Source organism: Rhopalosiphum padi, chromosome 1, assembly GCF_020882245.1.
Source record: "Rhopalosiphum padi isolate XX-2018 chromosome 1, ASM2088224v1, whole genome shotgun sequence".
Lineage (NCBI taxonomy): Eukaryota > Metazoa > Arthropoda > Insecta > Hemiptera > Aphididae > Rhopalosiphum > Rhopalosiphum padi.
In genome coordinates, this window is record NC_083597.1 from 26,775,833 (window position 1) to 26,788,703 (window position 12,871).

At 26.1% G+C, this 12,871-nt stretch overlaps 2 protein-coding genes across 2 annotated transcripts; one reads left to right on the top strand and one right to left on the bottom strand.

Annotated features, from left to right (window-relative positions):
• Window positions 1–7,745: 7,745 nt before the first annotated feature.
• LOC132931989 (U6 snRNA-associated Sm-like protein LSm7) lies at window positions 7,746–8,804 on the bottom strand. Its single transcript, XM_060998145.1, has 2 exons — window positions 8,630–8,804; window positions 7,746–8,547 (listed from the first exon to the last, which is right to left on the bottom strand). The coding sequence occupies exons 1-2, from the start codon at window positions 8,695–8,697 to the stop codon at window positions 8,292–8,294; spliced, it is 324 nt and encodes a 107-aa protein (XP_060854128.1). The 5' UTR covers window positions 8,698–8,804; the 3' UTR covers window positions 7,746–8,291.
• Window positions 8,805–8,950: 146 nt separating this feature from the next.
• On the top strand, window positions 8,951–12,077 carry LOC132931988 (probable ATP-dependent RNA helicase pitchoune). Its single transcript, XM_060998144.1, has 6 exons — window positions 8,951–9,112; window positions 9,175–9,591; window positions 10,713–10,877; window positions 10,945–11,246; window positions 11,313–11,465; window positions 11,535–12,077. Exons 1-6 carry the CDS (start codon window positions 9,097–9,099, stop codon window positions 12,012–12,014), a joined length of 1,533 nt encoding a protein of 510 aa, XP_060854127.1. The 5' UTR covers window positions 8,951–9,096; the 3' UTR covers window positions 12,015–12,077.
• The last annotated feature ends 794 nt before the right edge of the window (window positions 12,078–12,871 follow it).

The window sequence follows — 12,871 nt, forward strand, 5'->3', positions numbered from 1 at the left end:
CACCATAACTATTAATATCTGAAGAAACTGTTTTGATATAATGATAAAAATTAGATATTTTAGTTTTCAAGTTATCGAGATCGTTATGGTAAAACTGAGTAGGTTATTTAATGAATCAATGTCTGGTTCATTGTCATTTTTAAAGTTAATTAAATATTTGAATTGAGAAAGAAAAACATTATAAGAATTTAATCTTCTATCAAGTTCATAAGTCAATTTATTTATAATAACAAAGAAAGTATCGACTTCAAACTTTTTTTCCCACTTAACACTTTCACATAATTTTCAAAATTATAATTTTGACAAATTAACCACGACCTTACTACATTTTATGTTCTATACTGTTTTCATGACTAGATACCAATCCATCAGCATATTTCCAATCATGAAAACCTGATTTCGAAAATAAAGACTTTAATTTACTATCAAATGAAAATAATTTGCATGGAAAACCGAAAACTGTTCCAGCTGATTCCGAATATATTAACCATTGTCTGGTTATCATATTACCATAATACATTTTTCGATCGAATAATATAACTGTAGAGCTGCAAGCCCGTAGTATTTTTTTGGAAGGCCCTGAGCTATAGCCCGTTTATCCCCTTCCCTTAATCCGGCTCTGCGAATGATTATAATTTGTGTATATTTTGTGACATACAGCATATTATATATTTTGCTTATTCTAATCATATTAAAAAGTACCTATACCTACCCACTAAAATTTTAATTAAAATTAGTAACTATATTTTATTTATAGTGGGTTATAGAATTAGACTATAATCAAACTACAACCACATAAAACTATAGGCATAATGCCTTTTACTTATTTTTTTTGTGTGGTATTATAACTAAGAGAAGAAACATGATAATCGTATTATTTCCGCCTCGGTTGCATCGTTTATTGTACAATAATAGTAAGGTATAGGCATAGTGCCTAGTAAATTAAGTACGAATCCGATACAGCAATACATATTTTACCAGTTTTACGTATTTGTCTAGCATCTATAAATTATTTGATTATTCTTCAAGTTTAGGATATACATTTCTAACAATCATAATATTATTATCATTCATTTGATCAATATGAATATATAAAATGCATGCATTGTTAAAAATAAAAGTAACTTTATAAATTCTTTGTCCTTACAAAGATAATCAGTTGCTTGAAATCGGAAATGTTAAGTTGCATCCCAAATATAAGTATTCCAATTGCGTCCGAACACACTTAAGTTCCTAAAATATTGTATCTATGTATAAATAAAATAAGTTTAGCATTGATTAAATATATGTATATTTAATCAATGGGTTTAGTAAAAATAAAATTATAATATAGATAATTTGATTTTTTTACACATCATTACATAAAATATATCAACATTTAGTTAATACTACAGTTATTATAATATAGTCTACTCTTAAAAGTATATTGTATAATTATTATTATATTTAAAAAATTATTTTTATAAAATAAATCAATAATATATTTATATTTTATATGTCATAATGATATAGCTATTTTAGGTATACCTACCTAAAAACCTTTGTATTAGTATACATACATAGTTAATTTAGTAAAATAGATACCTAGTTGAATTATTAAAAGGCATGCATTAAAAACAATTATAATTTATTATGTTATCGATATTCGATTGATTTTTATAAACTCAAAATTCAAAATTTTTTGTTTATAACCTTGTAGTTTATTAGCTTTCTCGTCTTTAATGGACTAGAATGCACAATTCACGTAAATTATTGTTAGCTCTTTTGATTGCGCTATTTTCTATGTACATTAAAATACGTAAGGTGCATTGATGGCAGCATCCGAGATGGGTCCCGAATTAAAAATTGCTATACTAGTTGGGTCCCGGTTTTTTACAGGTACCACACTAGTTGGGCCCTTAATTTTTTGTTATAAATAAACTATAAAAATAGATATTGTATAATATAAATAAAAATAAAATATTGTTTTAAAAAATCACATTTATTGTGTTGGTAAAAATATATAAGACATTAATATTTTACAAAATGAAATCGATTAATTATTCCACCAGTTCTGTCCTAAATTTGTCCTAATCGTAATTGAGCACTGATATATTTCATAGTGGAAAATACCAAAAAAAGAGTATTAGCTAAAATAGCTAATAATGGATTATGTGAATTTAGAAAAAATAACAAGTCTGTCAATGTCAACATTTTTAATATTTTTCATTTATATAAAATATTTACTTAAAATACTTTGTTACTTACTAACTTACTTAAAATAATTCCGCACCTAATTAGTATAGTACCAAAAAAAACGGGACCCAACTAGTAGTGTAGTACCAGATAAAATTCCTAACCCAAATAATATAGTACATACGATTAGACCCTAGTACTTTAGACCAAACTCGGATGTGACATTGATATTTATTTAGTTTTAATAACTACAGAAAAAAGTATTTCCTACTTAATTTGTACGGGCTGCAAATAGGGTATGAAAAAGAAAAAGGTCACTTTGAGCCGCAATTGAGTGACAGCCGTTAAAATAAATAAATAATGGGTGAATGCAAGTTATTACATTATTGTAAGTTATGTAAAGTAAGTTACACGATAGTATAAGATACACATGTAAGTTCCTACACGGTAAAAAATAGGTAAGTATGTAAGTTTATACACTACATATATTATTTTAACTAATTATTCAATAATTGTAAAAATACTAGTTTATAATTTTATATAATACTACAATTTATAAGTTATCAATCTGATGATATTGCCATGCATTATTTAATATAATAAAAAATAAAATTATAATTATGTTTTATGTTGTTTATTTCGGAAATTTGTAAATATTTAAAATAATCATGTTGGTTAATTTTTTTTGTTTTTTTTTTTTTGTTGAATATTCTACAATTTTTTCAATTCTAAATTAATTTCTTTTTTGGCATATTTTTGTTTTTATGTGATTATCTGCAGTTCTTATTTTTATGTATGTATTTATTTAAAATAGTTTGATAATTTCATAACTACTGCCTATTGAAAATTAAAATATTATATTAAAATGTATGAAAATGATATGTATTATGATATTTTTATTATTTTTAAGACAGTATCATCAGTTTGATATCTTATAAGTTATTACATTATATTAGTATACAGTATTAAGTATATACTACCTGGGTATATTATATCAATACATTAATATGCAAACAGATACAATGATAAGTGATAACTATTAATCACATTTTTATATAGAGTATTCTTAAAAATGATAGGAAACTATAATGTTATATTATAAACATTCTAAACGACAATAACTACTGTAAATTTCCCTATGTTTGTAAATAAATGTAAAAGTATTTCAGATTCACAATGTTCTGTACCTATGTAGAATACATCATCTGACACAATGACAAATACAAATAATTGTGATGACATTTACTACGAGTAAAACTAATAATAAATATTAAATTATTAATTTTAGTTAGGTATTGTAATTATCTTTAACTACGTAGAAAACAATTGGTTTATATAAAAACAAATATTTTTTTTCAGGGGAAGACGTGAACCGTAAAATCAGAATTGAATTATTATTTTATACGATTTTTATTTTAAACTGTGAAAATAGCTAATACCTATATGTATAGTAGTATTATAATTTATAATAAATAATCAATAATTTATGAATTAATTTTCCGTAAACTTAATTTCATACTAATTGTTTTAAAAAAATAAAAGCTTTTTTACATTACCTAAAAAATACGAGGTTGGTATCCGTGCAACAATAAAATGTCCAATATTATTTTAAATCAATTATCACCATGTAATTACAACTAAATTGTATAAGTAGTTCTGCAGAAGATATTGTAAGTCATAATTTACAAAACTATGATCACTAAATTTTATAAACATAATATACTATGTATTGCAATAATATATTATGAGTCTTCATTTATGACTATTATGGCACATTACCTTCTTAGATTCCAAAGGCAAAGCAATGGATCTATTGATTTTATAAATAATGGGGCCCATTAGCATCTGAAATTCAACTGCCTAGTAATATTAAAGATACATTTTCTTCTATTAACACAAAATAATTACTTTCGAAAGAGGTAGAAAACTTTAAAACTACTACAGATGCTGTGGAAAAGAAGTGCATAGACCCTCGACAGCGAGCTTCAACCGCTGAACCTCCACCGTCTGATGATTTAGAAGATGAGTTTACACCACCTTGTAATCCTGACATAAGTTTACCTCCACCCCATTTCTCGATTCCATACATGCCTAAATGCAATTATATTACATCTATTCCTTATCCTTATCCTCCCCCTGACTATGCCTTTTTTTTATGAAGTACCTATTAATAATATAATAAAAGCTTTCGTGAAAAATTAAATTAACTTATACAAATTTAAAATACTAATAGCAAAATAAATTACCTTATAATACATATCATAAAATGTATTTAGTATTTACTACCTCGTGTCTTGTGTCTTGTGATATAGACACATGGAAGTAGAAATAGATAGAAAATATATTAAAATTAATCTATATTAAATATTGCAAAAATTTCAAAACTATAAAATAAATTAAACTTCTATATTTTTTTAGATTTTTTTGGTTTTAGTATAAACTAGTTATGAGGAACATTGTATTAAATTCTAAAATCTTCGCTATAAAAATTTAAGATTTTTAAATTGTTTTTACTAGGTACAAAATACTTACAGTTTGTTATTTTTGTGGTCTTAATGAATTTTGAAAAAATTGTAACTTCAAATACATAAAAATAAAAATTATATTTATGTACTTTTTATACAGATATCAGATCAACTTATGTGGGATCGTGCATTATATTTTCAAAAATTTCGACAAAATGAATATTTATCAACATTTATAGTAAAATAGGACGTTACAGTTTTGCCCAAATGAGGTTGGTCACAAACTCACAACTAGGTTTACCCGGGCAAATGCCGAAATATGACATTTCTGACTTTTGCGCATAACATATACATTATATAATATGTATATATATTTATATATGTATATTAGGATTTAGTTTTTAGTTATATGATAAATTTACTTACCTTAATCCAACTGGAGGCTTACCAATTATTAGCTGAACCAAAGAGTAAGAAATAAGTTTAATATTAATATATTTATATGTTACGGGCAAAGTATACAATTTGGGCATTTTCTACTTCTCTTAAAATGGCCTTCGTATATCGGGCAATATAGATACCTATTATAATATTTAACAGTAAAGTATTGTCAAAATATAATATTTATTTTTATTTTTTTATCACTTATTTTCGCATCCGAATTTTTTGCTTCCGTGGCATTTTGATAAACATAGTTGCTCAGCTGCTTTGCACTTGCAGTTCCGTGTTTGGAACCTAACCGTCGTCCGTCAATCACATGTAAGCATGTAACCACAGAATAACTTATTCTGTGATGTAACTCTAAGTTTTTCACTATACATTTTTATACAGCAAATAAACGAACAGAAAAATGACAGATATTAAGCAAGCACGAGTAAGGTTGTCGTTAAACTGATTAAACATATTTTTTGACAGTCGTCTCAATATCTTCAATATATCAAACAGTAATTTCCCAACGTCCACAATCATTATTATATCAAAAATAATAATTGGAAATTTATCTTTAACTAGTATATTATATTTGTATCCGCAATTTGTATGTTACCTTTTAAGATTCCGTTCACAACTTACATGGTTTTTGTCACTTTGTCCGCAGCTAGGAAACACCGCGAGAGACAGCACGGAAATTTTTCAATTTGGTTAAAAAAATATCATATTTTCTAATAATACCTATAAATTATAATTATATAAATATTATAGTATAAAATATATATTATTCATTATATTTTGATAATACTTTACTATTAAAAAAAAAATTATATTATCTATATTGCCTAATATACGAAGGCCATTTTATATAATGCCCAGGCATTGTAGAAAATGTCCAAATTGTATAGTTTGCCCGTAACTCTATTCAAAATGAGATCGTGGCTCGGCGGCGACCAGTTTTCGTCGAGCTGAGGTCAGAGTCCGTCAGACAACACACGTTTGTCAACACCACGAGTTAATTATCTGTACGCCTGCTATGTAGTAAAGCCAACACCCATGCGCTCAAGTTGGTCGACGAGTCACGATCTTATTTTGAACAGAGTATAATAGTTAATAATTAAGAATACACTCAATGTATTTAACATACTTAAAATAATATTTTTATTAATTTAAATATAACATACTAATATATTATAATGAACTTATATTAAACCACTTGTTTACACATGACTACCAACCGATAACGGAGGTATATGCCGAGAGAGTATCGTTGTAGCCTTGTAGGGATCTGGTCGATGATCGATGGGTACAGTCCGAGTGGATAGCACAGTTTTGTTTATACTAAGGAATAAGGTCATACACTATTGAGTATTAGTCACAGATTACTATATTATAATGTAGGAATTTGTGTGAACATGTATATACTATAAGATTCTGATAATAACTCTTTTTAGCCATTGACTACAAAGGTTGGCCATCATTACACATGAAAAATTATAATACAAACATTTTATAAAAACGTCAAGTATATTATTCGTTTTTTTGAATAACAATAAAATAACAAAAATCGTATAACTTTCTGGTAGGTATCAAATTAACAAATCTTAGGTAAAAATGTTTAACTACAAAATAACTTGCTAATTTTCGAGATTTTGATGATAGGAATGCTTAAAATTTTTTTTTTTGTAGATTTATGCTTATTAATTGTTGAAGTTTACCTATATTAAGGGGCCGCTACACCAGCATTTGTTTTCTCTGTTTATCTCCCACATAATATAGGAACAAAGGTACTCCGTATTTTCACGATTACAAATTTACAACCCTGGTTCAGTTTAGGGCAAAAGCACCTATAATATACAGAGTGCGGCATAATAAGTCGGTTCCCGCTGTTAATAATAATAATAATAAGTAGTTTTTCGATAAGACAGCGGGAACCGACTTATGCCGCACTCTGTATTTTATAAAGAAGAGTATTTCCTGTGCATTGACCGGATAGATTTTTAATATTTACAATTTTAAAATAAATTATTAATGGTTAAAAATAGTCAAAATTATTTTAAATTAAAACATACTTATATTTATAAAAAATGTAAATATTAAAAATCTATCCGGTCAATGCACAGGAAATACTCCTTTATAAAATATACTATAGGTGCTTTTGCCCTAAACTAAACCAGAGAGTCGTAATCGTGGAAATACAGAGTATCTTGATTCCTATATTATGTGGGAGATAAACAGAGAAGACAAATGCTGGTGTAGCGGCCCCTTAATTATAACTTTAAAAGGTCATGAGGAACCTTGTATTAAATTTTTAACGTTTCTTACCAGCCAAAAATGTTTTATAGACAATTATAAAAAAAACCTTTTTTGACTCGGTTACAAGTTTGTTTTTAAAATACAACAGATAAACTATATTAATTACCTATTAAATATTAATTTATGTTTTGCTTTACTTGATTATTTTTAAAAGTACTTCAATTTTTAACTTTTGACCCAATTCCTAAAGAAAAAATTACAAACTAGTTCTAATTTGTTACCATAAGTCACCAAAGCTAATAAATTTTCTACTACAAAACACATAAAAAAAATATAAAAACCATCTTAAAATCAATACATTTATCTATCAACTCAGAATCTAAAAAGTTGATATAATATTATTATTATAAACACAATATATATATATCACAAAAAAAAATTCAATGCTATATTCAACAATTTTTTACATAGTATGTCAAAGAATTATTTTCTATCAATATTGTTAGTTGCATATAAAATAGTGGCACCTTCTTCAAATTAGATTACATCGCAATAAAATATAACTTCTTGGTATACAAACTGTTTATTTCTTTATACATAATCATGATCCATTTTATGTACACTAAATATTATTATTATATTAATAGAAGAGGAGTTGAATAGAGGAGTTGTTAATAAAAAGATATTCATAATAAAAACTAAACTTAGGTTTTAAGATTAATGAATGATAAAACATGATTTTAAAAGATAGATTTATATTGAATTTACAGAAATACAATATTTAAATTTATTGTTTTGTAACTTTTATTGAAATTTTTATTTGTATTATATAAAAGTAAATGTAGAAAAGCATAATGGAAAATGATAAAACCTTAAAAGCTACATTCCTATGGACATTTGATAAATGCTCATAAAAACCCAGCTATATAATTATTATTAGTTAATCATTAAATATAATTTAAACATCTAGTCTTGTTGTACAAAAGGATTGGCAATTGCTTCCATACCATCAACAGGACAAATTAGTACAATTGATGTACCTCGACAAACAACTAAACCTAATGTTCTTGTATCTTCCGTTAATTTCATAGGTTCATCAGGATCTCGTAAATACTCTAAAGTATTATCCAATACAAGATTTACTAATGGATCAAATCCTTTTAAAATACCAGATACTTCTCGACCTCCTGAAAACTTAACCCTTATGGCTTTTTCTAAGTACCTAAGAAAACATAAAATACATTATAATCATCGTATATTCCAAGTAATTTTCATGCAATTCCATTTATTTATTATCAACTAACCTTGTTAAATCTAAAATACTCTCCTTTTTCTTTTTCTCAGGAGCTGAAGTTGCTTCTTTTCCACTCATTTTAAATACTTTAAGTTGGTTGTCGGTACTTGATAGTTGATAAATGGTGTTAAGAATATGAAATTTTCTTAAAATATTTAAATCCTGGTAAATAATATCACAATCAAAATTATTATCAAAAATGTTTATAAACATAACCAATAATTGTATTTGTAACCACCGGTGAACAGAAAATACTAACGGTACAACCACTTTAACCACTTATTTATACCATGCTTCATGTGTGATTTGTAGTTTGAAGTTTGTACACATAACCTAAAACTAATCATTTTAAATGATTTCATTTTCAATAATTCATACTTCATAATATTATTTAATTAAGTTACAATTTTTTTCTCAAGTTCAAAATAAGTCTAATTATATTTGTTGTGGTATTAATGGTTTTATTAAATTGAAAAAATGACTGACGACAAATGTAAGTATTTAATAATCTAATTTTGAGAGCAAGTGATTTTTATACTTTTTTTTTATTCACAGCACTTCCAGGTTCCAGCCTGGAGTTGAAAATAATGGCTGAAGACAGAAAATTTTCCAGTCTAGAAGGCCATGTATGTGAAAATACATTAAAAGGAATAGAAGACATGGGATTTACAGTAATGACTGAAATTCAAGCCAAAACTATACCACCATTGTTGGAGGGACGTGATTTAGTCGGAGCTGCAAAAACTGGCAGTGGGAAAACATTGGCTTTTTTAATACCTGCTGTAGAATTGATTTATAAACTTAAGTTCATGCCCAGAAATGGTACTGGTTGTATAATTATATCTCCTACCAGAGAATTATCAATGCAGACTTATGGTGTGTTAAAAGAATTGATGAAACACCATCATCACACCTATGGTCTTATGATGGGAGGTGCAAATAGACAAACTGAAGCTACAAAATTGTCTAAAGGTAATTATTTTACAACATTTTCATTTTATTAACTATAGATAAAAATTGTATGCAATACAATACATATCCCTTTATATGCGTTTTTTAACCAAGGAATGTAAACACCTTATTTTTTTTAATTTAGACCTTAACTAAATTTTTTATTTTATCAGAAACCTTCCTCATAGTTGATGATCAGAGTACTTTTTTTTACAAGAAAAAGTAATCAGATTCAAAAATAAATAATAAAAAAACACCATTGTTAAATTAATACTTTCTGTGATCAGAATCTAATAAGAACATATTATGTTAAAATTGTTATATTATTATAGAAAAATTGCTTGGTGACCATGGTTATCAAAAAATTAGACAGAATCGTTGGTTCGAATTAATGATTATTATAATATACTTAAAATATATTGTACAATAGAGTGATTACCTATCCGCACACTTTTATTTCTTTATATAAAACAATTTAAAAATGCTCACATATAGTAAAACAAATAAAAATTTAGTAGATAAAAACAAAATAAACAATGTACAACCATAGATAATGCTCTTACCTTTAAGTTTGACAGTAGGTTAAATTCACTGTAGTATTAAAGCTAAAAATCACAATATTAATAATTTTATTAAATGCAAATTTAATACTGTATTACTGTGGTACCTCATTACTATGGATAAGTATATTGTGAATGCAATACCTAATTTAGGTGGATAGTATTGTGTGGTGGACAATGGTAGTACATAAGATATATTTATACAAGTTATAGATAATAGAATTTAAGTACATATATTTTGTCCCTTATTTAATATAACAAATTCACTGTATACTGGAACTTTCTGTCTCAAATTTTGTTTTTTACTGTAATACAATTTTAAACTGATATCGGTACCACTAATTTGGTATGTTGCATGTGGGTCAGAAAGAAAAAAAATTATGCACTGATATCTTCTTAATATAATACATAAACCTTTAAATTGTTCAACTATAATTATTAATTTCTAATACAGAATATATTTTAGTGTGTATTTTTGTTGTATATAATAGTATAATATATATCTGGACAATTTTCTGAAAAATTTTATTATATCAATTACAATCATACTTAATTTATAAAATAAATTATTTTTATTTTTAGGTATAAATATAGTTGTTGCCACCCCTGGAAGATTATTAGATCACTTACAAAATTCTCCTGATTTTCTTTATAAAAATCTTCAATGTCTCATTATTGATGAAGCTGATCGTATTTTGGATATTGGATTCGAGGAAGAAATAAAACAAATAATAAATTTATTACCTAGTAAGTTTTTATAATTAAATATTTGTTTATATCGATTTATTATAATTTAAAACCTATGTGTATTTAGAACGGAGACAAACAATGTTATTCAGTGCTACTAAAACACCTAAAACCGATGCACTGACTACATTTGCATTGAAAAAAGAACCCATTTATATTGGAGTGGATGACAGTAAAGACGAAGCTACAGTTGATGGTTTAGAACAAGGATATGTTGTATGTCCATCTGAAAAACGATTCTTATTGTTATTTACATTTTTAAAAAAAAATAGAAAGAAGAAAGTTATGGTATTCTTTAGCTCGTGTTTGGCAGTCAAATATTTTCATGAATTATTAAATTACATAGATTTGCCTGTTATGTGCATACACGTAAGATTTTTTATTCAAATTATAATTTAAAATGTGATCTAATAGCTCTGTTTCATTATGATATAGGGTAAACAAAAACAAGAAAGGCGAACAACTACATTTTTCCAGTTTTGTAATGCAGAAACCGGTATATTGTTATGTACTGATGTCGCTGCCAGGGGTTTAGATATTCCATTAGTTGATTGGATTGTTCAATTTGATCCCCCTGATGATCCCAAAGTTTGTACTTATAATTAAATATAATAATAATAATAAACAAATTGATTAATTATTATTATACATTTTTAGGAATATATTCACCGCGTAGGACGTACAGCTCGAGGTGAAGGTAGCAGTGGACATGCTTTATTAATTTTACGTCCTGAAGAATTAGGATTCTTACAATATTTAAAAAAAGCAAAAGTACCATTAAATGAATTTGATTTTTCATGGAATAAAATATCAGATATACAACTACAACTTGAAAAACTCGTAGCTAAAAATTATTTCTTACATATATCTGCAAAAGAAGCATTTAAGTCTTATGTTCGTGCTTATGATTCACACCACCTCAAACAGATATTTGATGTTGGCACTTTGGATATTACAAAAGTCGCTGCTTCATTTGGATTTACTACACCTCCGGCTGTAGAATTAAACGCAAAAGCAGTTCGTCCACGAAAACGACATGGTGGCGGGGGTTTGGGAAAATTCAATAATATGAATAAAGGTGATAAAAAAGTATTTAAATTTGTACAACCTCCAGAAAAAAAGAAAAAAAATAAATAAATGATAGTTATTGATTTTTAATTGTATACTATTATTTTTTTATTAAAATTTGTTTATACCATTTATCTTGTTTATTAATTTAAAAATTTAAATCCATGTGTAAGGCTTAAGTGCATTACATAATTAAATTATTAAAATCAACATAATATATATTAAAATAATTTATTTGGTTTATTATTAAAGGTTAGTGTAAATGTAAGTTATAAGTTAAAGAAAGATTCATTTGAAGTCAAGAGATAATATGATCAATTTATATATATTTATCTATAACAAAAATTTGATAAATATTGAAGGACATGAAAATGTCATTAAAAAAAACATTAAACATACTTCAGTGATTACTTCAAGAAATGAAAGATTCAAAAAACTTTGAATTCCTTATCACAAAATAATTTTTGTGAATTTTTTAAAATTCTAACTTTAAACACTTATGAAAAGAATATTGTTACTATGAATTTTTGATTTTTTTAATAGAGAAATTATCAATATTTGTAGAGCATTTTATTAAATTTCAAGCATTTCTAGCAGTGAATATTTGTTAATCGATATTTATGCAAAAGAAATTAAAATAAATCGAAAATTTCTGATGCCTATTATTTATGTGTATAGGTAGTACAGACCTACATGGGCTGGGCTAAGCCCAGCCCGGGTGGCTTTAGGGCCAGGCCGGATCTATAAAATTCTAGGCCGAGCCGGACATTTTTTTGGACAAAAATTAACGAGCCGTACTTCTATGAAAAATGGAGAATTGTTCTTAAAATTTAATTATAATATATATTATTTAATTTTTTATTTAAATGTATAAATAATAAAGTGATATTTTATATTGAAAAATTTTTATATATCAATTATATTAA

Coding starts and splice junctions, on each gene's coding strand:
- LOC132931989 (XM_060998145.1), bottom strand. CDS start 8,697: ATGAGTGGAAAAGAAGCAACTTCAGCTCCTGAGAAAAAGAAAAAGGAG. Junction 8,548..8,629: donor AGTATTTTAGATTTAACAAG/GTTAGTTGATAA, acceptor ATGTTTTCTTAG/GTACTTAGAAAAAGCCATAA.
- LOC132931988 (XM_060998144.1), top strand. Junction 10,878..10,944: donor AATAATAAATTTATTACCTA/GTAAGTTTTTAT, acceptor ATGTGTATTTAG/AACGGAGACAAACAATGTTA. Junction 11,466..11,534: donor ATCCCCCTGATGATCCCAAA/GTTTGTACTTAT, acceptor ATACATTTTTAG/GAATATATTCACCGCGTAGG.